This window comes from Aspergillus ruber, assembly GCF_000600275.1.
Source record: "Aspergillus ruber CBS 135680 unplaced genomic scaffold scaffold00026, whole genome shotgun sequence".
NCBI lineage: Eukaryota > Fungi > Ascomycota > Eurotiomycetes > Eurotiales > Aspergillaceae > Aspergillus > Aspergillus ruber.
This window is the reverse complement of record NW_024467322.1, coordinates 186,237-207,142: the sequence shown is the minus strand read 5'-3', so window position 1 is coordinate 207,142 and position 20,906 is coordinate 186,237. Positions and strand designations below refer to the sequence as shown.

General features: G+C 48.5%; 13 protein-coding genes across 13 annotated transcripts; 6 read left to right on the top strand and 7 right to left on the bottom strand.

Annotated features, from left to right (window-relative positions):
• Positions 1-157: 157 nt before the first annotated feature.
• cia1 (iron-sulfur cluster assembly protein CIA1) lies at positions 158-1,477 on the top strand (the record flags this gene model as incomplete). The annotated part of the gene is made up of 1 exon (XM_040786570.1): positions 158-1,477. One exon carries the CDS (start codon positions 158-160, stop codon positions 1,475-1,477), a length of 1,320 nt encoding a protein of 439 aa, XP_040636239.1.
• A 251-nt stretch (positions 1,478-1,728) lies between these two features.
• kexA (serine-type carboxypeptidase kexA) lies at positions 1,729-3,704 on the bottom strand (the record flags this gene model as incomplete). Its single annotated transcript, XM_040779238.1, has 3 exons — positions 1,729-3,069; positions 3,134-3,494; positions 3,574-3,704. The coding sequence occupies 3 exons, from the start codon at positions 3,702-3,704 to the stop codon at positions 1,729-1,731; spliced, it is 1,833 nt and encodes a 610-aa protein (XP_040636238.1).
• Positions 3,705-4,543: 839 nt separating this feature from the next.
• Positions 4,544-5,415, bottom strand: EURHEDRAFT_462440 (SAM-dependent methyltransferase; the record flags this gene model as incomplete). Its single annotated transcript, XM_040784802.1, has 5 exons — positions 4,544-4,600; positions 4,665-4,783; positions 4,833-4,943; positions 5,003-5,020; positions 5,097-5,415. The coding sequence occupies 5 exons, from the start codon at positions 5,413-5,415 to the stop codon at positions 4,544-4,546; spliced, it is 624 nt and encodes a 207-aa protein (XP_040636237.1).
• Positions 5,416-5,861: 446 nt separating this feature from the next.
• On the top strand, positions 5,862-7,060 carry EURHEDRAFT_184916 (endosulfine family protein). The gene is made up of 3 exons (XM_040777890.1): positions 5,862-6,342; positions 6,414-6,497; positions 6,560-7,060. The coding sequence occupies exons 1-3, from the start codon at positions 6,307-6,309 to the stop codon at positions 6,956-6,958; spliced, it is 519 nt and encodes a 172-aa protein (XP_040636236.1). The 5' UTR covers positions 5,862-6,306; the 3' UTR covers positions 6,959-7,060.
• Positions 7,061-8,443: 1,383 nt separating this feature from the next.
• On the bottom strand, positions 8,444-9,830 carry EURHEDRAFT_462344 (ICE2 family protein; the record flags this gene model as incomplete). The annotated part of the gene is made up of 2 exons (XM_040784796.1): positions 8,444-9,247; positions 9,309-9,830. The coding sequence occupies 2 exons, from the start codon at positions 9,828-9,830 to the stop codon at positions 8,444-8,446; spliced, it is 1,326 nt and encodes a 441-aa protein (XP_040636235.1).
• Positions 9,831-10,106: 276 nt separating this feature from the next.
• Positions 10,107-10,597, top strand: EURHEDRAFT_415310 (uncharacterized protein). The gene has a single exon (XM_040782654.1). It carries the CDS (start codon positions 10,327-10,329, stop codon positions 10,498-10,500), a length of 174 nt encoding a protein of 57 aa, XP_040636234.1. The 5' UTR covers positions 10,107-10,326; the 3' UTR covers positions 10,501-10,597.
• Positions 10,598-10,894: 297 nt separating this feature from the next.
• Positions 10,895-12,048, top strand: EURHEDRAFT_462135 (MYG1 family protein; the record flags this gene model as incomplete). The annotated part of the gene is made up of 2 exons (XM_040784781.1): positions 10,895-10,956; positions 11,019-12,048. 2 exons carry the CDS (start codon positions 10,895-10,897, stop codon positions 12,046-12,048), a joined length of 1,092 nt encoding a protein of 363 aa, XP_040636233.1.
• A 91-nt stretch (positions 12,049-12,139) lies between these two features.
• Positions 12,140-13,998, bottom strand: EURHEDRAFT_184783 (SMP-30/gluconolactonase/LRE family protein). The gene is made up of 4 exons (XM_040777888.1): positions 13,515-13,998; positions 12,730-13,451; positions 12,595-12,667; positions 12,140-12,534 (listed from the first exon to the last, which is right to left on the bottom strand). Exons 1-4 carry the CDS (start codon positions 13,646-13,648, stop codon positions 12,231-12,233), a joined length of 1,233 nt encoding a protein of 410 aa, XP_040636232.1. The 5' UTR covers positions 13,649-13,998; the 3' UTR covers positions 12,140-12,230.
• Positions 13,905-14,429, bottom strand: EURHEDRAFT_184800 (uncharacterized protein). Its single transcript, XM_040777889.1, has one exon. It carries the CDS (start codon positions 14,342-14,344, stop codon positions 14,042-14,044), a length of 303 nt encoding a protein of 100 aa, XP_040636231.1. The 5' UTR covers positions 14,345-14,429; the 3' UTR covers positions 13,905-14,041.
• Positions 14,283-15,099, bottom strand: EURHEDRAFT_415307 (Yae1 family protein). Its single transcript, XM_040782653.1, has one exon. The coding sequence runs from the start codon at positions 14,956-14,958 to the stop codon at positions 14,350-14,352; it is 609 nt and encodes a 202-aa protein (XP_040636230.1). The 5' UTR covers positions 14,959-15,099; the 3' UTR covers positions 14,283-14,349.
• Positions 15,100-15,154: 55 nt separating this feature from the next.
• Positions 15,155-17,353, top strand: EURHEDRAFT_415306 (methionine--tRNA ligase MES1). The gene is made up of 2 exons (XM_040782652.1): positions 15,155-15,345; positions 15,404-17,353. Exons 1-2 carry the CDS (start codon positions 15,209-15,211, stop codon positions 17,220-17,222), a joined length of 1,956 nt encoding a protein of 651 aa, XP_040636229.1. The 5' UTR covers positions 15,155-15,208; the 3' UTR covers positions 17,223-17,353.
• Positions 17,354-17,369: 16 nt separating this feature from the next.
• Positions 17,370-19,177, bottom strand: sonA (putative nuclear pore complex protein (SonA)). Its single transcript, XM_040782651.1, has 2 exons — positions 18,591-19,177; positions 17,370-18,528 (listed from the first exon to the last, which is right to left on the bottom strand). Exons 1-2 carry the CDS (start codon positions 18,852-18,854, stop codon positions 17,701-17,703), a joined length of 1,092 nt encoding a protein of 363 aa, XP_040636228.1. The 5' UTR covers positions 18,855-19,177; the 3' UTR covers positions 17,370-17,700.
• An 884-nt stretch (positions 19,178-20,061) lies between these two features.
• On the top strand, positions 20,062-20,772 carry EURHEDRAFT_380024 (uncharacterized protein; the record flags this gene model as incomplete). The annotated part of the gene is made up of 4 exons (XM_040779237.1): positions 20,062-20,212; positions 20,271-20,322; positions 20,388-20,571; positions 20,626-20,772. The coding sequence occupies 4 exons, from the start codon at positions 20,062-20,064 to the stop codon at positions 20,770-20,772; spliced, it is 534 nt and encodes a 177-aa protein (XP_040636227.1).
• Positions 20,773-20,906: the final 134 nt, after the last annotated feature.

Genomic DNA, 20,906 nt, shown 5'->3' with positions numbered 1-20,906 from the left:
GTAATTGTAACAATATCAACCCCGCCAACTTCTCTCCTACCCGCTTCAACTTCTGTCGAACGACCGAAGAACGCCACAAATCACGAAGGATTTTAAAACGATTCAAAAACAGAATTCTTCCTCAGGTCCCTCTGCTAGGGCCATTAATTGATTCGTCATGGCAGCCGTTGCCATCACCCATCTCTCAGACTTGACACCACCATCCCTCGAACGAACCTGGCTGACAGCACCGCATCCGACCCTCCCCATAGTTGCAACCTGCAGTTCTGACAAGACTATCCGGGTCTATTCACTCACAAACTTTCGACTTCTCTCGACAATCACCGGTGGGCATAAGCGTAGTGTGCGGACATGTGCTTGGAAGCCGCATGTGCAGGGTGAAAGTGTTCTGGCGACTGGCAGTTTCGACGCGACCGTTGGGATCTGGAGACGGTGGGATAGTTATGGACGCGGAGGAGAAAGTGGCGCAGAGGATTGGGGACTCAATTCTAGGAATGATAAAGCTGGAGAAGATGGCGAGGTTGGAAATGATGATGTTGACGACGAAGACGAAGAAGAATGGCGCTTCGCCGTCCTCCTCGATGGCCACGACAGCGAAGTCAAATCAGTATCATGGTCACCATCAGGAATGCTCCTCGCAACATGTTCGCGCGACAAGTCGATCTGGATTTGGGAGGACCTGGACGACGGGGATAACAATTTTGAGACGGTGGCAGTGATGCAGGAGCATGCGGGTGATGTCAAATCAGTGGCATGGCATCCAGTCGAGGAGTGTCTGGCCAGCGCGAGCTACGATGATACAATCCGGTTGTGGAGAGAGGATATTGACGATTGGGGGCAGGTGGCTTGTCTTAAGGGACATGAGGGAACGGTCTGGTGTATTGACTGGGAGGGCGTGGAGAATGTGCCTTATTCCCAGCCTGCGTCAGCTTCTTTGGCAGAGCAATGGAAGACCAGTCACGCCTTATCTGGTCCTCGTTTGATTTCCTGCTCTGACGACCGCACTATCCGTCTCTGGCAAAAGCAGCCGAAAGAGCAACAGCAACAGCAATTAAATATGCCCAGCATCATCCGTCCAACAGGAACTGACGAAATCTGGACGGAAGAGGGTGTTCTGCCGTCGGCGCACGATCTCTCTATCTACGCCGTGGCATGGAGCAAACGAACCGGACTGCTGGCATCCGTGGGTGCCGATGGCCGTATCGTCGTTTACCAGGAGCAATTCGCCAATGAACAGCAGGACTCCCCAGCTGGTGAGGCCATGGACACAACTGATGACAGCACTGCTTCGCCCTCTCCCCTCCAGACGGGATGGAACGTCATTGCGACTTTCGACGGCGCGCATAGTATCTACGAGATCAACCATGTCGCATGGGCAAAGCGAGCGGATCGGGGTCGTGAAGAGGGCAAGGAAGAGGAGGTCCTGGTTACTACTGCTGATGATGGGAGTATCAAGGTTTGGACACTTGGGTTATGATTATATATATTAGCATTCTTTGGACCTCGTTTTGATAGCTTCAAGAATAAACAGCACCAATTTATGATGAAATAACATAAACTCAAATAGACACGGAGCATTATTATATATTAACTGTGAATGTTGATGGTATTTGTCCATTCTATCCCGTAGTAATAGTATCTAGTCAATCGCCATGTTCAGATAAATGTAGAAACCTGCGTCCCTCCCAAAAGAAGACAAAATATAATCAGCAAGAAATTGAAGCAAAATTACGATAAATGATCCTGCGCCTGTCCTGATCTAGATGGCCGCTGCTCATCTTCATCACTGTCATCGCCCACCGCGTAGTGTTCACGATCCAAACCAGGAGAATGCAGGTCATCAAGCTCGGACTCATCAAAGTCTCCTGCTTCCACATCATTAGCGCTAGAGCGCTTGTTGTGGAAACGTTCAAGCACAGACGAGCCATTGTGAGAGGTTTCCTTCTGATAAACACCCCGGTAGCCGCGGTGATGCCGTCGGCTGCGCCAGATGAAAAAGCCCCAAACAGACACACCGATGATAACGACGATCAGAGCAGCTTCGCCGGACTTGGCATAAGCCTTCCATTCGGTCTCTTTGATCCGTTCCTTTTCTTGTTGCTCAGCGGCCGTGCTGTTCGGATGACCGCCCACTGAGGTTTGCGGAAGTTTCTCGCCGTCAATGCGCGAGTCGGCCGGACTGCCACCAATACTAGCAATATCCACTCTCATGAAGCGGTCGACCATGTCCCGACTCTGGCGCGGAACATCATAGGGAACCATGTGGCTTGCGTTGTAGATAAGGACGTAGGTCAGGTTGCGGGCGTATTGGTAGATACCAGCAGGTTCGTCTTCGAATGTCCAGTCATGACGTGGGGCCCAAACACCTGGTGAGGTCTCAAAACCGGTTCCTCCGTTCCATTTCATGTTGTTAATCAATTGCTCTGTTCCGACATGGTTGCAAATCAGGTCCTTGTCACCGCTAAAGAGAAGAACCTGAACGCCGGATTCGAGTAACTCTGGAAGTAGGCGGACAGAAGGGACAGAATTATGGGCGGTAAACCGGCTGCTCACAGCTCCAGTGCACTCTTCCCAACCAGTCTTCTTTTCCGGGTTGATGTTCAAGGCACTAACCACGTCGGGCCGGCGAAGGTATGGTTTGATGTTTACTAGGTCCGGGGGCCAGTTCATGCCACATGACGGAAAAGAGTCGCGGAGACGAATGTCGTACATGTTGTAACATTCTCTGTTCCCATCGACAGTGCGCTTCAATAATTCCTGTAACACCTCCTCGCACTCGGGTACGCCGACTCTGTCTTTATCGGCCTCCAGGCGAGAAAGACACACAGACTGCGACACTTCGAGGTTCTTGGCGAGCGAGCTACCTTCTGTGAGGAGACTTTCTTCGTAGGCATAAGGCAAGTATGCCTGGTATTGTTCCACCGGGGATACCCAACCGTTTCCGATTAGAAGACCGCGGAGATTCCATTTACTCGCACCACTCTGAGTCGCGTTTTCGTTTCGTTCCTGAATGGCTTTTGCAATGTACGGTATATGTTGACCGGCATAGGATTCACCCGCGAAATAGATCTGCACATAACGAAGCAAATTAGGAGTAGATCAGATGTGAAGTGGTTCGAGACCAAAGACCTACATCATCTCTTTCATATTCCGGAAAAATTTCAAACCACTTCTCGAGAAATGTAATGAAATGAGCCGACATTTCATCCAGTTCATGGATGTAGCTATCCGTGTTGACGTAGCTGAATCCGGTCCCGACGGGTTGGTCGACAAACAGCATGTTGGCGAATTCATCCCAGGAGCCTTCATTGTACTCTAATGTCTGATCATCTTTGACTCGATACGGACCAACTTCCATCAATGCACCGTCCATGGAGCTGCAACCCGGACCCCCGTTCAGCCAGATAATAGTTCGTTGCCGGTTGGCGATATGACGGTTCTGGAAATGCCAGAAAAAGAGATTGCCGTTGTTGTCCGGGTCCACTTCTACATGTCTTTAATTATTCCATGCGTCAGTCTCATCTTCTTGTTGCCCAAGTTTTCTGTATGTGCTTCATCGCGAGCATAACTCACCCAGCATGCATTTTCAGGAGTGGCCCATCCGGTGCCCCCGGCAATGAGCGGACATAATAATCAGCTGCCGATTTAGCAGATACTGTGTCGACATTGTATGAGAGAAGTAGCGACAAAGCCCAGGAGGTCATGGAGGAAAGCGAGAGAGCGCTCGCTCCCTTCCTTGAGCCCCTGCCCAAGGATAGCGAGACCATCCTTGTTTTTTGCTTTCTCTGAACGGGATGACCGAGCCCGGGAAGAACCAAATCTCAAAAATAAATATCAATTAGTTCTGTTAACCGGTATAACAAGAACAGAGGCAGTTCATTGAAGAGGGTGACAGAATGCGAGTGCTCACGACTGCATCGGAACTCGTATCGGAGTGAAACGCGGGCGGATGACGTGAGGAGCCGGGTGTTGAGGGACAGGCACTAAATTAATGAACTCTCTATGACGGCTCTAGAGCAATTCCCAGCACAGAATTAAGGAGAGAATTAGGTCAACCAAGTGAGGATATTTTGAAAATGAAGACGAAACAAAAAAGCAAGACGCTGGCGTGGCCTTCCAAACCTCCAAGGCGGTGAGGCAGTGTGACAGGTCGATTACGCCGTCTTGCAGGCAGTTTCTTTAGTTTCAGAAATGGAAATACGGTATCAATACAACATCGATACAAATCACCTGCCGGATCGGGAGTAGAATGGATTCTATTCTTTATATACTCGAAAAAGACGTTGAAAGAAAGCAGGAATTCAGCCTTGAACGAGGCGAACCAGAGATGGACAATAATAGCCTTGGGGGAAGAAAAGAGACTGGGGTACAAGTAGTGTTTAGCCTTGCTGCGCCTTGCAGGATTCGACGCCAGTGGTTGTTACTATGGAATGGGCCCAATAGTGAAGAGGGTCCTAAGAGGTATGGGTTCCTTTACATTCATGACAGAGTCTAATATTCGGTCTTGCTTTGTACAGTGTAGTCCGGGTAGACCGCAGACAGATTAAAATAGATCATCGACGCCTTTGTCGGCGTCCTTCTTGATGAGATCGATCATACCCTAGACAAGTCAGTACTTCAAGTGTTCTGCATGTACAGAGTACCCGCGAGCACCAGTAACGTACAGAAGGCATGATCGGTTGGCCATCCGCACCCTTGACATAGCGGAATGGCATTTCGGTGCGCTCATTCTCGGTAATCCGAATTTCTGGGTAGTCGATGTATGGGACTTGCTCTAGAGGAACTGTTGATGGATTAGCATTTCATTGTGTTGCGATTTGATAGTCTCTCACTTCTATCCTGCGAGATCATACGGGTGACTCGCACTGCCGTATCGGTGGTCATCTGCTTAGGACCTAACCGACGTCCTGCGTAGCCCTTTTTTCTCAATTCCTTGGTACGATCTAGCAGTCATTCTAGTCAATTGCAAAGTAGGGAAGTAACATTTCATAGAATTACCCACCCCGCGGAGGATCATCGCCTGGTTTCATATAGTTAGCTTCCTTCCACGGAAAAAAATGGATAATATTTACGGCTGGAAGAAAAGCAAAACCTACCAAGAATACCGCCAAAGAGAAACACTTCAAACTGATCGCCATCGGCCGGGCTCAACTCGACCTGGGCCGCCGGATCAAGCAAGCAGACCTTGTCCTTCCGGTCCGCAAAGATTTCTTCGACGCTGCGCTGGTTAATCTCGAGGCCCTCAGTGGCGGCCAGCTCCTGAGGCAGCTGCAACGACGGGGGAACGGAGCTGAGCAGGAACTGAGCGCCTGTTGCGTGGGATTCATGAGCGATACAACCATATTCCAAGGAAGACCAGGGACCTAATTCGGAGTCGAGGTGTTCGACCACAAAAGTAGCAGGAGTCTTGCTCATATTCAGCTCTTTTTTGGGTGAATAAAGAGACTAAATATATAGTTAGACTAGAGAGAAAGGGTGATTTTTTTTGGGGTTGCCCCTGTTGTTTTGGGAGAATAGAAATTTTATAGAGAGCTCGAAAAGAACCAAATGGGGACACGATGGACTGTACTGTGAAGAGAAGCGGTTGAGCAGTCGCCTTGTATATTCAAATACTCCAGAATATATCATTACTACTATAAAGTTTGGATCTCTATTTTTTTTTAATAATATTTCTGTCTTGCCAAAAAAAAAAAAAAAAAAAAAAAAAAAAAAAAAAAAACTTCATTGTTCTGTAGTCATTGCCCCTCCATAATCTACACACATACTGTACTTCTGATAATCACGACCACCACCGCCACCGCAACAACAATTAAAAACATATACATTTCTACTCTATATATTTGCATATTTGCATACAATTAGAGTTGAACTGGCAGATAATAATATTTACATATATTATAATTAAATTCTATTGTATCATTGCTGTGGTTTGCCTGCCCGCCCACCGCCCTCTCTTCCTCCGTCTGCAACCAACTTCCATCTTCTACTCTTATTACTGTTTCTTCTCTTCAACGTCTCCTTCACCAACTGTTCTTCTATACTGGCTATTTCTATTTGCTCCACGAATCGACTAATTTGATTGTATCTGCTCGACTCTCCAGATTCTTCAATCATCCTTTCTCTCCCTCTTCGTCTGGCAGGGATCTCTGTCGCCCAACTGTCTCTCTTCCCCGCTTCTCGACCATTGGCTCTGTCCAGAGAACTTTACTACTGCAACCACCACGGGCTTATATCGCTTCATCTTAACTCTATTCCCTTAGCCTTTTATCTGCGAAAAACCGTTCAGTCTCGTTTCAGTCGCCCAAAATGAATCCTCACCAACAGAACAAGGTTGACATAAGCGTGAGTCTTGGCCACCTCTGGAAAGAAGCAACAAAAAGCCAAGGGATCTGACCGTTGTTACTTGATCACAGTCCCTCAACCCAGATGAGCAGCGTCTGCTGCGTCTCTATGGCAAAATGCCAAACAAAAAGGATCTTCTCCAGAACAAACTCAAGGTGGGATTGTCGCTCATTGTTTGTTCCTTTGACCATCAATCTAATACCAGTCGGCAATATAGGAACGAAAATATTTCGATTCAGGTGACTACGCCCTCAGCAAGGCCGGAAAAGCCTCAGACGTCGGTGTCACCAACATTGGCTCTCAGCACCCCGTCCCCGAAAACATTCCGCACCTGACGGCCACTTCACCCGGCGCCAATAACCCTGCTGCCGCCAGCAACGGCGGTAGTGCCAGCTCCCAGGGCCAACAGGTCCCGGGAAGCAGCATCAGCGGCCACCCCGGCTCCATTGGGTTTCAAGGCAGAAATCCTGCTAAGGAAGGCAGCTTCTTACAACAGGAAACCAGCGCAGAGGATTCCGAGGGTGCCAGGGACTCCGCAGCCGTAAAGGACAAGGATGCACATGAATCTAGTGTCAGTCCACCGCCAGCACGAGAGGGTGTGCCCATCAAGCAATAGTGATACTCTTCTCCGTTTCTTTCTTGTTTCTTCTTGCCGGGCTGGTCTTCTCTTTTGCTTTTTCCCTCGCTCCCATTAATTGCTCATGCAGTGATTTGTGGTATAAAAAAGAGCCTGGCGCTATGGAATTCTATGTGAGAGCTGTGCTTCTCTTCCTTGATCGGGCCACCAATGTGGACTGCAGAACAGGATGTCGAGGGTGAATGGCCGTTGGAAGTGGTGTCCAGACGCAGAGTTTCGTCTGGCCTGATGAATGCGTACATAGGAAGACATCAGGTTTCCTGCTCCGTGACATCGCTTACTCAATAGTTCCCTCCGGCTCGGCTTGTGTCTCGGTCCTTGCCTGTGCTTGGTCTACTTGTTTTACCGTCGCTCTTTTTCCATTTTCATTTTCATGCATATGATGCCACGTTCTGCGTTTTTGTTACGCCTTTTCTTCTTGTCCATATGGCTTCATTTTGATTGATTATATTGCCATGTTTTCGAGGAATGTATTCTGCCCTATCTTGTGATTTCCTCTCACCCCACGCATGTAATGCCGTACGCCACGTTTTGTCGTTTTCTATAACGAACTTTTTTTGTTCATACCTTATCAACTTTGCTCTTTTTCATTTTGAAGCTATATTTGTGTCTACATATAAATGCATAATGGTTGCAGGCCAACAAATCGAGATATCTACTGCTTGACCCTGTCCCAAAGGAGTTAGATCATATAGATCAGTATCGATCCATACATATTCCATATAATTAGCTAACTAGTCTCATAATAAATAAGGCCAAATCAAGATCCTAGACGAACTGACACAGTGCTATTTAGGCTGTATCATTCGGGTATAATCGTCCACAGAAGACATTGCTCAGTAAGAAATCGATGAGCAAATAGACCAGTTGGAACAGAAATGTAGACACCGAGATAAAACAGACAGAGATGAGAATTCGAGCGAATGACACGAAGGGGGTATAATGGCAAGTAGCAAAGAATATCAAGAGCAAAAAAAAAAAAAAAAAAAAAAAAAAAAAAAGGAAGAGAGAAAAAGAGCGAGATGAGCAGCTTCATGCTGAATCAGATTCCACGTCATAGGATGCGGACTGGACTGTCCCCGCACTGAGTTTCCACGAGTTTTCCCTGCAAGCCCAGGTCGAAATAATATTGCCGTCTTTCAGAATCATATCATGCAAAGATTGCCTCTTTTGACAAGTCGGATCCCCCGGGAGTTTCCAGATAAGATGTCAAGATAGTAGGTAGTACCTCGGAGACCCAAGCTGTGCGGATTTCTACCGGTCCTCGTCAGGTGCACTTATAAATAGACCGGTCTCCTGTATAAGTCAGAAATGACCAAGAGCGGAATATGCTTGGTCCCGTAAATCGAGGTCTCTGTAATGGTTCTGGTTTAGATGCATGCGCCCCCAAGATAAAGGGGACGAAAAGAATGGTCGAGGAATCGTCAAACCACGAATCATCATACCCAGTCTAGCGTAGACAATTCAGTCTGCCTTCCAATGACCTGCTAGACCGGTGTCGAGGCTGTCGTTTTCACCTAGATATAGTTCAACAGCATATAACCCCAGCGTGCAGGCGAGGTTAATCCATCTCCAGAAATTTCCCCCGCCACCTCCTTGGGTACTCCACCATTCACCGCTACCTCCCATTGCTTCGGAGGTTGAGGAAAAATGCTGCATTAAAAGACTTGTATAAACCGAGATAAGAATAGAGGGAGAGAAGTAGCTGAGGAATCCCAGGAACTGACCCGCCGCATCAGAGTCATCCAGAGAAGCTTCTTGGAACAAGGCACGGGCTCCAGATTCACGAACAGCTGGGATAATCCGTGTCGAGGCATAGAGCACTAAGAGACGATAGGCGAGCGAGATAAGAACAGATGGTGTCACTGCACCAAAAACCGCGTTGATCACGTTGAAAGCTGCATGGATGATGGAGGGAAGGAGGGACAGCGCGTGCATGAGGGTGGTGTAAGACGCCATGATGATAGGAGGCAGAGGGGGGAAATCTCCTGCTTGCGATGGCGACGGAATCTGTTCGACTGGATGCGAGGGCTTGTAATCGGTAAAGATTTGATAAATGCACAGGACGACATAGGCAAACAAGAGAGAGCTTTCCACTGGATTTCCACGGCCGCTGCCGATCCCCCATGCACACAAGATCACGGCACACGTGATGGAAACGCCAATCAGAGCTGCGTCGACATTTGAAATCTCGGGAAACTGGAGGACTCGCCAGAGGAAGTAAACGGAACTGGATATAATCGAAGCGGACATCACCAATAGGCCGATCTATGACAATATTAGCCCCTCTATTGCATAACCATAAGGAAGAAAGAGCATGGGTACATACCATCCAACTATCACTGCGTCCACCACGGTTGACCAACCATCTGGTGATTTGTCCTGCAGCCTGAATGACCAATAGACTGCAAAATCCCTCTACCAGCTGAAAAACTGGGGTTGACCATCGCAAAAGTTTTTCCCAGTTTCCAACCGTCACGGTTTCCACCAATCCATCGGGACCAAACAACCATTCCTGAATCGACGAGTCCTGAGCTCTCTTTCCGCTGAAAGTCCGCTCCACCCATGAGGTAGAATTATCCGTATCAATGGAGAATCGATTCAGCGACCAGATAAGGAGAATCGGGATAATAAGCCATTGCGTAGAACTGATGACAACGATCAACGAGGATCTAAGCCACGATCGGTCCGGAGTGGTGACCTTTAAAAGGGAAAAGATAAAGTAGAAGGTCGCCAGAGAAAGCGAAAAGGCCAAGCCGCACGTCTTTCCACCCACATCAAATGCGAGTGGAATCGACGAGACGGTGACCGTGAGGAAGAAGGCCGACGAGAGGGCGCGGAAGAGCCACATGGGGTTCGGCGTAAGACGAAACGATATCACTGGAACGAGCGGGGGTTGCTGATAATAGAGAAGGAGCGCGGGTGGGGAAGAAAAGGGTCGATGATGTGACAGCTGCTAGATACACGCGACGAGGCACGAAAACCAGGGTTGGATTCCCAGTTAGGTATTAGGTACCTATTATCCGTATACCGGAGAGAGCTGAGTAGAATGACGAAAAAAGATGTAGATGCCTGACTTCTTCACATAAAGCTGGTTTATCTGTTTGTGCCCCTCACTTTATTTTATTTTTTTTTCTCATATATATATATATATATATATATGTATATATATTATTATTATTTTTTTTTTTTTTAGCTTCTCTGGTCACGTCCGTGTGTTAGTGTAGTGCCTTTTTTTTTTTGATCTTATCTCCAGGCGGGTCAGAATATAAGACGAGTCTCACGTGGTGAACTTGACGGTGGCGCAACCAGCGCAGAAAAGTAGTATATCTCTTTGATGCGTGTGTATGTTTTCGCTTGCCCGTTCGAGAAGGGTTGAACCAGTCGACGGTGCAATCTCAGGCGAAATTTGCGCTGGACAGGGTACAGCTGGTTCCTGCGCGGCACTTGCAGGCTGGGGACGAGGCGGTGGAATCCAGGATTGTAGCGGTCAGAAGCAGCAGAGAAAAGCAGAGAATTAGAGCGAAGGATGCAGGAAAAAGAAATTGTATTGAAATAATAACCACTGGTGGAAAAGATTATTCCAGCGATGGTTACAAGAAGAGACAGAAAAGGAAAGTCGAAGGCAGACAAGAAAGGAAAAAGGGACAAATACACTGTTTAGAGAGGAAAACACGAGCATGTGACAGCGCGTAAGGCTGATACGGCCATAATTTCCATTCGTATTAATGCCTTGCACTAGTCCTGATATGGACACAGCCACCTGATGGGGGAAGCCCTCTGATAGGAGCCCTAATTAATGTCCCGATAAGGCAACTCATCCAGATTTTCCCTTGAACGTGACAACGATATATCGTCCATACGAACTGAACTATTCATTGTTGGTTTATGTTTAAACTTCGACAGTTGTTCAGAATGGCCGAAGAAACTACTACAAAGAAGCTCAAGACCTCCCCACCCGTCCTCGGAACCCATAAGTATGTTCTTGCTCACTTCCAATAACGTTTGTCTGGTTACTGATTACGCTTCCTTTTTCAAGCGGTCATTTCCATGCCGACGAAGCTCTCGCTGTTTACCTTCTCCGTCTGCTCCCCACGTACTCATCTTCTCCTCTTGTTCGTACCAGAGATCCGGCCCAGCTTGAGCAATGTCACACCGTTGTCGATGTCGGTGGGGAGTATGATCACTCCCGCAACCGCTATGATCATCACCAACGGACTTTCGCGACCTTCTTCCCCAACCATGAAACAAAACTCTCGTCTGCTGGATTAGTTTACATGCACTTTGGTCGTGCGATTATTGCCCAGCATACCGGATTGCCGCTAGACCACGAAGATGTCTCCATTTTGTACGAGAAGCTTTACACCAGCTTCATTGAGGCCATCGATGCCAACGACAACGGTATCTCCTCTTACGACCCCGCAGCTATCGCATCCGCTGGTATTGAGAAAAGGTTCAAAGATGGTGGGATTACAATCACCTCCGTGGTGGGCGATATGAACAATCCGGACCCTACCTGCCCGGAAGAGCCCCAAGATGAAGACAGTCTCTTTAGTCGTGCAAGCACTTTCATTGGAAACGTCTTCACCCGCAAGTTGCACCACGCCAGCACATCTTGGCTACCCGCCCGCACGACCGTCCGTGATGCGTATCACTCGCGACGGGACGTCCACTCCTCCGGCCGCATCATCGTGTTGCCCAAGGCTGGCATCCCCTGGAAGGAGCATCTGTACAATTTCGAAAAGGAGGCTTCGGGTAATGGAGATACCATCCCTGAGAATGAGGTCTTCTATGTTCTCTACGCCGAAAGTACCGCAGAGGACGCTAAGTGGCGGGTGCAGTGTGTCTCGACCTCCGAAAGTAGCTTCGAGTCTCGCAAGCCTCTGCCTGAGTCGTGGCGTGGTGTTCGTGACGCGGATCTGGACGGCGTCATTGCCACAGAGGCAAATAAGTCTGGCAAGCCTAAGATTCCCGAGGGTGCCATCTTCACCCACGCGAGTGGGTTTATCGGTGGCCACAAGAACAAGGAGGGTGCTTTTGCCATGGCCGTGCGGAGCTTGGAGCAGTAATGACGATTGATGCACTTTTAAATATACAATTTATAACGAAAGCAAAAAAAGAATTTGATATGTTCATATTTCCATAATTTGATTCTAAGACGGGCGTGGTCCCAGCGGACATTTCAGACATAGATCATCATCCAAACATATTTACAACACTATTGTCGGCATCAATGCCATTAAAATTGAGATCACCTCAATTCTTGGCCTGCCAGATCCCATTCAACCCTGCTTATTCCACCAGCGCCCATCAACCAGAGAGTCTTGAGCTCAGGACCGGTCCAAGCAAAGTTCTGAACGGTGTAGTTGGTCTGAACCGTCAGGAGAAGCTGGCCAAAGGAGTCAAGGACATCTACACCTCTCCCATTTCCTGTAAGTATGTACCCATTTGCAGCCACCTTGAGACCGTCGGGCACATATTCAGGAGACAAATAGACAGGTCGCTTGTTTGTAGCGCGAGTGCCATCCTCGCTCAGGTCAAATGCGTAGATGGTTCTACTCTGATATTAGTATTTCCATAGCAATGATATAGCCGTCAGCCCAAAAGCAACATACCTGTGTCCCACTGATGAGTTGAAGGTGTTCTTGTGTTGGCCGAATTTCGGGTCCACCGTGTTTCTTCCAGCGCCTAGATGCAGACATGTTAAGCAAATATTGTTTAAAAAGGTTTGTTGAAATAATGATACGCACCAGTGTCACTGATGTACACAAGCGTCCCCTCCGGATTGAACGCAATACCATTAGGCTGGGTAATGCTGTCATCCACCACGAACACAGCGCCAGAGGTCGCATTATACCGGTAGCTGGCGGTTGGAAGTTGAGGAGCGGTATCGGTGAGAGAATTCCACCATGAATAGTCTGGGTCGGTGAACCAGATGTCCCCCGTTTTCGGATGCACAGCAACATCGTCAATCGTGTTGAAATAGTATCCAAAGTAGTTGTTGACCAGGGTTGCCGATTGGTTCGTCTTTGGGTCCACTGTTCTCAACCCCAGTCGTTGCTCACTGCCCCTGACGGACCTGTTTCCGCCAGACGCACCCCAGACGATCTTGCCGTTGTGGAACGTACCACCATTGGGAGCGTAGACAGGCGGGTTCGAGAGATATTCGGACAGCTTTGGCGGATCCTGATTCAAATTGACGACCAGCTGAGGGAGATATCCCGGCGTCAACTGGGACAGGTAAAGCTTATTCTGCGAGGCTACATAGACAGGCGCTTCGTGAACGACCTCAGGGACTCTGAACATGAACTTATAGCTGGGCTTAGAGCCCAGGACCTCGAGACCGCGTTCTTTGTCGAAAACAAGGAAATCGGCTGATTTGACGTCATCTAACCGAGTACCATTGCCGTAGGTGATGTCGCCAAAAGTCGAAGGAACATCGGCAGTAGATAGTTTGCGGAAGAAGTGGTATCTAGCATGCACATTCTCTGTTAACATCCAATCTTGCACATGACTCTTTGGATTTTTGACTTACGGGAGCACATTGGCATATTTATTGATGCATACCACCGAGGGGCCGCAATCTTCCGAAATCGGATTGGTAACACCGGTCTGCGCACGAGTGATACCAGCTAGGAGGAAACAAAGAGCCGAGAGGCGCACATGCATTCTGAAGCAATCGCTCTATGAGACGGTGTATCCTGCAAGGACCGGGAGGGGAGGAACTTGGCGGGAAATCAGGAACCAGGAACCGAGAAACACTCTTCTATTAAGGTTGACCCCATAAGGCCATCGATCTGTTTATATGTTTCTGACCCCTGGCTTTATTTCCGGTCTTCGCTGTTTCTCCACAGTTTCACAAACAAAGAGGGGTTTAGAAGTTGATGGCATTATTCCATAAAGGCCTCGCACTGCATTAATCGGAGCACGCATCCAATCGAATCGAAAAGGTCACCAGCCCCAAGGTTTAGTCGGTTTCCAAGCTTGGCTTTCTGATCTGCAATAATTCAATTTATTAGCGGGCAACCAAATTGCCCGATTATGTGGGGGAAGCCCGATCGTCTATGAGGCCGCAAGGAATGCCGGAGAGGGAGAGACAATACAGCTGCTGTCGTTTTTAATTGCAGCAAGTCGATACCGGACGGTGAGTTTTGTTTGGAGTGAGGCATGTTTGCTGCACTTATGACTCGGAGCGACTCCGAACGAACCGCCATAAAGGACGGCAGGCAGTGTGCGGGCTCGGGGGGGAGGGAAAAAGTAAAGAGGGGACATGAAAGATGAAAAAAAAAAAAAAAAAAAAAACCGCATGGTCAGTGACCACAGCAAAACTGCAGCAGCAAAGGTAGTATTAGTATGAACAACCATAAAACTCAATGCCGGATGTTCAAAGAACTGATATCTTCGATGCTACCAGTCCCGTCACCTAATGTTGCTGCTCCAGCTGGAGTGTCTTTGACGCCGGGATGTATATCTGCCGTGTCTTCACGCTCCCCCAATGCGCGCTGAATGAGTTTGGCCTTGATGATAGCTCCCTTCAAGCGTTCGTCCACATCTGTCACCGCTTCCTCTGTATTCGACATTACTAATGATGCAGGATCAACTAGTTCGAGCAAAATATCGAGGTTTTTCGTCAGCCGTGCACTAGGCGGGAGTGTCGCCATTTCTGCGCAGACGGAAGGGTCCAAAGAAGCATCCAAATCTTTGTGACCAATCGTATTTGTTGTAGAGATATCATCTGTATTTGTCTTTGCACCCGGCTGCTTGGAAGCTTTGGAGTCGGCGAGTCTCTGAGCCCAAACCAACGCCTTTCCATACAATCGTCCCATTTCGACGAACTTTTCGAAGCCCTTTTCAACAGCAAAGACGCTTCCCTCGGTATATCCAGCTTGAGAACCATCAGCAGCTCCCAGATCATAGCCTTCTTTGTAAAATTCCTCCTCCAGATCTAGGAGACTCTCCAATAAATGATTGCTCTCCATCTGGCCAAAGCAACGTGACGTGTGGGATTAGAGACACCAGAAGAATAGAAAAACGTCGAACGGCATATAATTTCGGCGTTATACAAGAAATACTTGGAGTCAGTCGCAGAGTGGTTGCAGTCAAGAGAAGCCAAAAAGTTGAATGATGAATCATCCGCACTTTTTCTCTCGGCTTTCCTGTTTGCCCCTCCATCCATAAAATCTCCCCCCCGCCGCCATTCATTTTCAGAGTCTCGAACCAATATTCAAAATGGCTTCAGATCCCAAAATTTTGCCCCAGAAGGGCGCGCGCAATATCCTCGTGACGAGTGCATTGCCATATGTCAATAACGTACCTCATTTGGGCAACATTGTCGGTTCCGTGTTGAGTGCCGACGTTTTCGCGAGGTATCCAACCATCTCTTTATGGCAGGCCGTACTGGTACTAACATATAATTTCTTATAGATACCACAAGGCTTGTGGACGACCTACTCTCTATATCTGTGGTACCGATGAATACGGAACGGCGACGGAAACAAAGGCCCTCGAAGAGAAGGTGACGCCGGAGGAACTGTGTGCCAAATACAACAGGATTCACCAGGAAGTCTACGAATGGTTTGAGATTGGATTTGATCACTTTGGCCGGACCCCGACGCAAAAACACACCGAGATTTCGCAGACGATTTTCAAGAGGCTCTATGAGAACGGATATCTCGCGGAGAAGACGGCAGAGCAACCGTTCTGTGAAGCGCACGGCTCGTTCTTGGCTGATCGATATGTAGAGGGAGAGTGCCCGCGATGCCATTACGATGACGCCCGTGGTGACCAATGCGACAAGTGTGGTCATCTGTTGGATCCATTTGATCTCATAAACCCCCACTGCAAACTTGACGGTGCCACCCCCGTCCGCCGCGAGACCAAGCACATCCATCTCCTTTTGGACAAGCTGCAGCCGCAGATCGAGGAATGGTCTCGCAACGCTATTGACAAGGGAAACTGGCCCAAGAACTCCCGGGTGATCACTGAGTCATGGCTGAAGGAAGGCTTGAAAGACCGTGGGATTACAAGGGATCTTAAGTGGGGTGTGCCCGTTCCCCTTGATGGACTTGAGAACAAGGTGCTTTATGTGTGGTTCGAGGCCTGTATCGGCTATCTTTCGATCACGGCCAACTACACATTGGACTGGGAACAATGGTGGCGTAACCCGGAAGAGGTGCAGTTATACCAGTTTTTGGGAAAGGACAATGTGCCTTTCCACAGTGTTATCTTCCCTGGTACGCAGCTAGGAACCACGGACAAGTGGACCATGCTGCATCACTTGAGCACGACTGAGTATCTGAACTACGAGAACGGCAAGTTCAGTAAGTCGCGCGGAATCGGTGTTTTTGGCAACAACGCCAAGGAAATTGGCGTTTCCCCCGACGTGTGGCGGTATTTCCTGCTGAAAAATCGTCCGGAGACTGGTGACACTCAGTTCGAATGGCGTGCGTTCGTGGACAGCAACAACAGTGAACTGCTGGCTAAGCTGGGTAACCTGGTCAACCGGGTAATCAAGCTGGTCACTGCCTCGTACGGCTCGACTGTTCCCGAGTTCACCGTCCCCGAAGGTTTCCAGTCGAACTTGGAAGAGTTCACCGGCCTTCTCCGCCAGTACATCGAGGAGATGGAGAGCGTGCACCTCCGTGCCGGTGTGCAGACAGCCATGAGGATCGCCGAAGCCGGCAACGGTCTGATCCAGGCTAACCGTCTGGACAACTCTCTCATCGCCAACGAGCCCGAGCGCGCCGCCGCTGTCGTTGGTACCGTGCTCAACCTCATCTACCTCCTTGCCAGTGTGTTCGCGCCCTACCTCCCCGCCACCTCCAAGTCTATCAACGAACAACTGAACGCCCCCTTCGCTTGCATCCCCACGCTGGAGGACATCAAGGATGGCTGGAAGCCCACTTCCTTGAAACCCGGCCACAAGATCGGCAAGGCCCAGTACCTGTTCTCGCGCATTGACTCGAAGAAGGCCGACGAGTGGCGAGAGAAATTCGGCGGTTCGCAGACCGAGCGTCAGAAAAAGGAGGAAGACGCCGCCAAGGCCGCCGCGAAGAAGGCTGCTAGCAAGGCCAAGAAGAAGGAGAAGAAGGCTGGCAAGCCTGCTGATGCTCCTGCGGGTGGTGTCGAGGCTTCTGCCAAGGGAGGTGCAGAGGCAACTACTGCTACCACTGAGGGCAAAAATGACGAGGCTGTTGAGAAGGTCACCGATGGTGTATCGCAAGTTACGATCCCGACATCATAGCCATTCTATTCGCTTTTTTTTCTTTCGTTATTTCTTTTTCCGGGGTTGAATTTTACTTTTTCTGTGGGTTCATTTAAACTGTACTTGGGAGACGAATCATAGCATGAAATATATGAATGATGTAGACGAACGAAAATAAAATAAAATGTGATTTTATATTGAATTTTATCCCTACTCTAGCCCTAGCTAAGAACTATTACTACACTAATGCTAACCAAAAGCCGCCCCCAAGTACATTCATTATTCAGCCTCAAGGAGGGTGCTTCCATGCCAGAATTCTCTCCTGTCCATTATCTTCCGACACCCGTAACGTAGGACTCCTGGCAAACAAATGTGTTTTTCCATTGGAAGAAGCAATTAAAATGAAAAAGGCAAATTGCCTATACTGATTTCGCTCGTTGTATGCATTCCCAAACATAATAAAAGATAACATGAAATAAAACTATTCATACCATAAACCAATCCATCTATCACTCAATCACCTCTTTCTCGCTCCCGCTCGAGGCTTCACTTCTTCTGGCGCAACAGGATGAAGCATCACCTTGTTGGGCAATTGTTGGGTGTTGGCAGAGTAACCCTTACTCCAATCGTAGCTGACAGCGTATGCAAAGATATTTCCAGTGCGGTTGAAAGCGGTGCTAGAAATTGTTCCCCCGACGGACGGATACCCCTTCAGACGATGTTTGGCATCCTTGTCCCAGAAGTGGAAGGTACCGTCACTACCGGCGGTGCTAAAGGTACCGTGAACAGGATGGAAGGTGATAGAGTTGAGGGAATAGATGTTGTTGATGTCGCGTTGGTTGGGCGGGGTCTCACGGTGGCATTTGAAGCTGAAATTGGAGCTCGAGTCCTTCTCCTCGACATACTGGATGGCACAGCGACCCTCGATGCTACCAACGGCAAACCCAGTGGAATCAATGAAACAGTTGACTGTCCGCGTCTGCCACTTGAGGGGAGACTGCATGGTTTTGTAGAATTTGGTGGGGCTATCGAGGTTGACAATGTTGATGTACCGGTCCGCTGTACCGATAACGAGGAGTTTATTCTTCACATCCATGGTGTACACTCGCTCCTGACACTCGAGCGAGGCGATGGGGGTGGACTGCCGCAGGTCCCAGTATTTGACTGTTTTATCCCACGAACCCGTGATGAGAAGGGGGGAGTTTCCTGCGGGGTTTGGAATCATATCACAGCATCGAATCGGAGCATCGTGAGCAGCGACCTGCACGGGAGTCGTAGCGCCGGCAGCAAGGTCGAGCATCCGGGCAGCTTTATCGGCACCAGCCCCGACGACTTTAGTCCCATCCTGCGTACACCGACAAGTCAACCAAATCAAACCCGCTGAAAGTTCCGCAATTTGCAACCTACCGGAGACCAGCAACAGCTCAAGACGGGAGCTTCATGCTCAAAAAGCGCCTTTCCTTCACTTTGTCCCTGCTCGTTGATCTCATAGATGCGGACCTTCTTGTCCCAGGACGCGACGGCAAGGTGTTCGCTGGCGGGGGAGAATCGAAGATCGGATATACTGTCCTCGGGAGGAGAGTTGAGCGCGACATCCTTAGAGATGTCGCCGGTGGTGTTGGTCTGAGCTGCTGATGTCGCCGTAGCGCCGACGGAACCGAAGAGCGACATTTTGTGACCCTTTTCTCTTGCTTTTTTGGTCCTCCTTTTGTCTTTTTTTTAATACAAAATCAAATCAGGACTGGAAACACAAACGAATAGAAAGATAAGGGGGTATCAAAAAAGCACAACTAAAGAAGAAACGACGAATGAGAAATGAAGAGAAGGTCTTCAAAATCAAAACGAAGCGACGCGGTGGAAGTGGAAGAGCTCTTCGTCCTAATGCGGTTAGTCTGCAGCCCGGGGCAAAAGGAAACAAATGATGTAAACAATGCAATTACAACAAATCAATCAAACTAGACAGAATAAGCAAAATAAGCAAACAACCCTAAACGGGTCCAAGTATAACTACAATACAGCATCGTCATGATCTTAACTATGATTACTGTGGAATGACAATGGCCTGATCGAGTCCATGGCTCTACATTCAATCCTATTGGGAAATGCATCATGCTGCATTCGCCACTCGTATCAGAGTTCCGCCATTCCGTCGTCCAATGTCATACCATCAACATCCATGTTCTGGCATAGTCTACTTTAAATTGCGTGTGCATATCCAATGTCAATTCACCCGGATGTTGGTAATGACGCATTCTAAAAGAGGAGAAAAGCTCATGTGAGAGCACTGTAAGTTTGAGCTACCAGAGAAACATATCACGTCGAGTGTTGTATACCTTGAATCAACTGTCCCAAAACGGGAAATGCGGGGGTGCACAACCAAGCTCTCACTCTCCACGTCAGGTGATCTTCCGATGATCCGTCGCAAAGTACTGTTTTTATACAAGTACTCACTATACGGGATATTGTACAATATGACATTGTGCAGCGTACCCCCTGTATGTGGTGTGGTATTCTGTCAATGAGGAATCGGAAGACGAGGACCTCGTCATGATCAAGATACAGTCTTGCTTGATCCGATTCGATCCAGCCATAGCCCTAGAGCGTACGTGTAGCACTCGACATTGTATATCCCCGGTAGTATCGCCGGGTCTGGTTCGGGGTCACCTGCTCTTCTCCTCCTTTCTCTGCTGTCTCCTCTTCTCTCCCTAATTATTCTTCTCGCCTGTCTTTCCCCTCTCCCTCTTTGATTCCTCTCCTTTACATCATTGTTGCTTAACCTATACTCAGCTATCAGGTAAGGCTCTACTACCTTTGAGACCAACCTACTTGAACACTATAGCTAACTCCTACCATAGCCTAGTTCATTACCGTCGTCACCATGTCTACTGAACAGCCTGAACTCACCAGAGTTGATTCAGCTGTCGCAGGCCTGGGTACATCCCCCCAGGATGAGAAACCTCCCATTACGAAGATCGAGCAAAGGCGAAGGTCGTCGGTAGCAGAGGGTGTCTTTAACATCAAAGACTTGGGTACGGTCTCTCAATCCACTCAATCCAGAGAAACGAACTAAACCATCGATGTTCGCAGAGGCCCAACAGATCGAACTGGTACTTCCAATCGAGACGCAGAAAACTGGGTGGTAAGTGTATCCATCTTTTCGATCAATGCTTTTCATTGCTGTGATATCCATTGATACCCTTTCAGGAAACTCAATACCTCGCCAAACAGCATCGAGGACAAAGACATACTTAAACTGTACCTCGTCAACCCTCCCGTCAGGAAGATTGACCTGCACTTCCCACTAGGCTTGGAAGTAGCTGCTCGCAACAGTAAAGGTGTCACCATCAAGGACGCGCTGGACGCCATCTACAAGCAGTTCAAGAAAAAGGTATCATCCACCGTGTCCCTACTGTTTTTGACAATGCTGATTTCTTCTGCTTAGTCTGATGATGAAATGGATGCTCCCTACCTTGCTGGCTTTGAGTGGAACAAGAAGGAGTGCTGGACACGTCTAGTCGTCCACCAAAAGCATCATGGCCCAGTACAACAGTCGCGCAAGAAGGGCAAAAAGGCAAAGGAAGAGGCATAATGCTGATCATCCCTCCATAATAATGTCTCAAAGAAAGGTTTCTGTTATGTCTTTCATTTAGTTTTGTCCCCGGTGCTCTCTGCCATATTTGAGTTTGGAATAGTATCTATAGTTATTTGAATAAGTCATTTTTG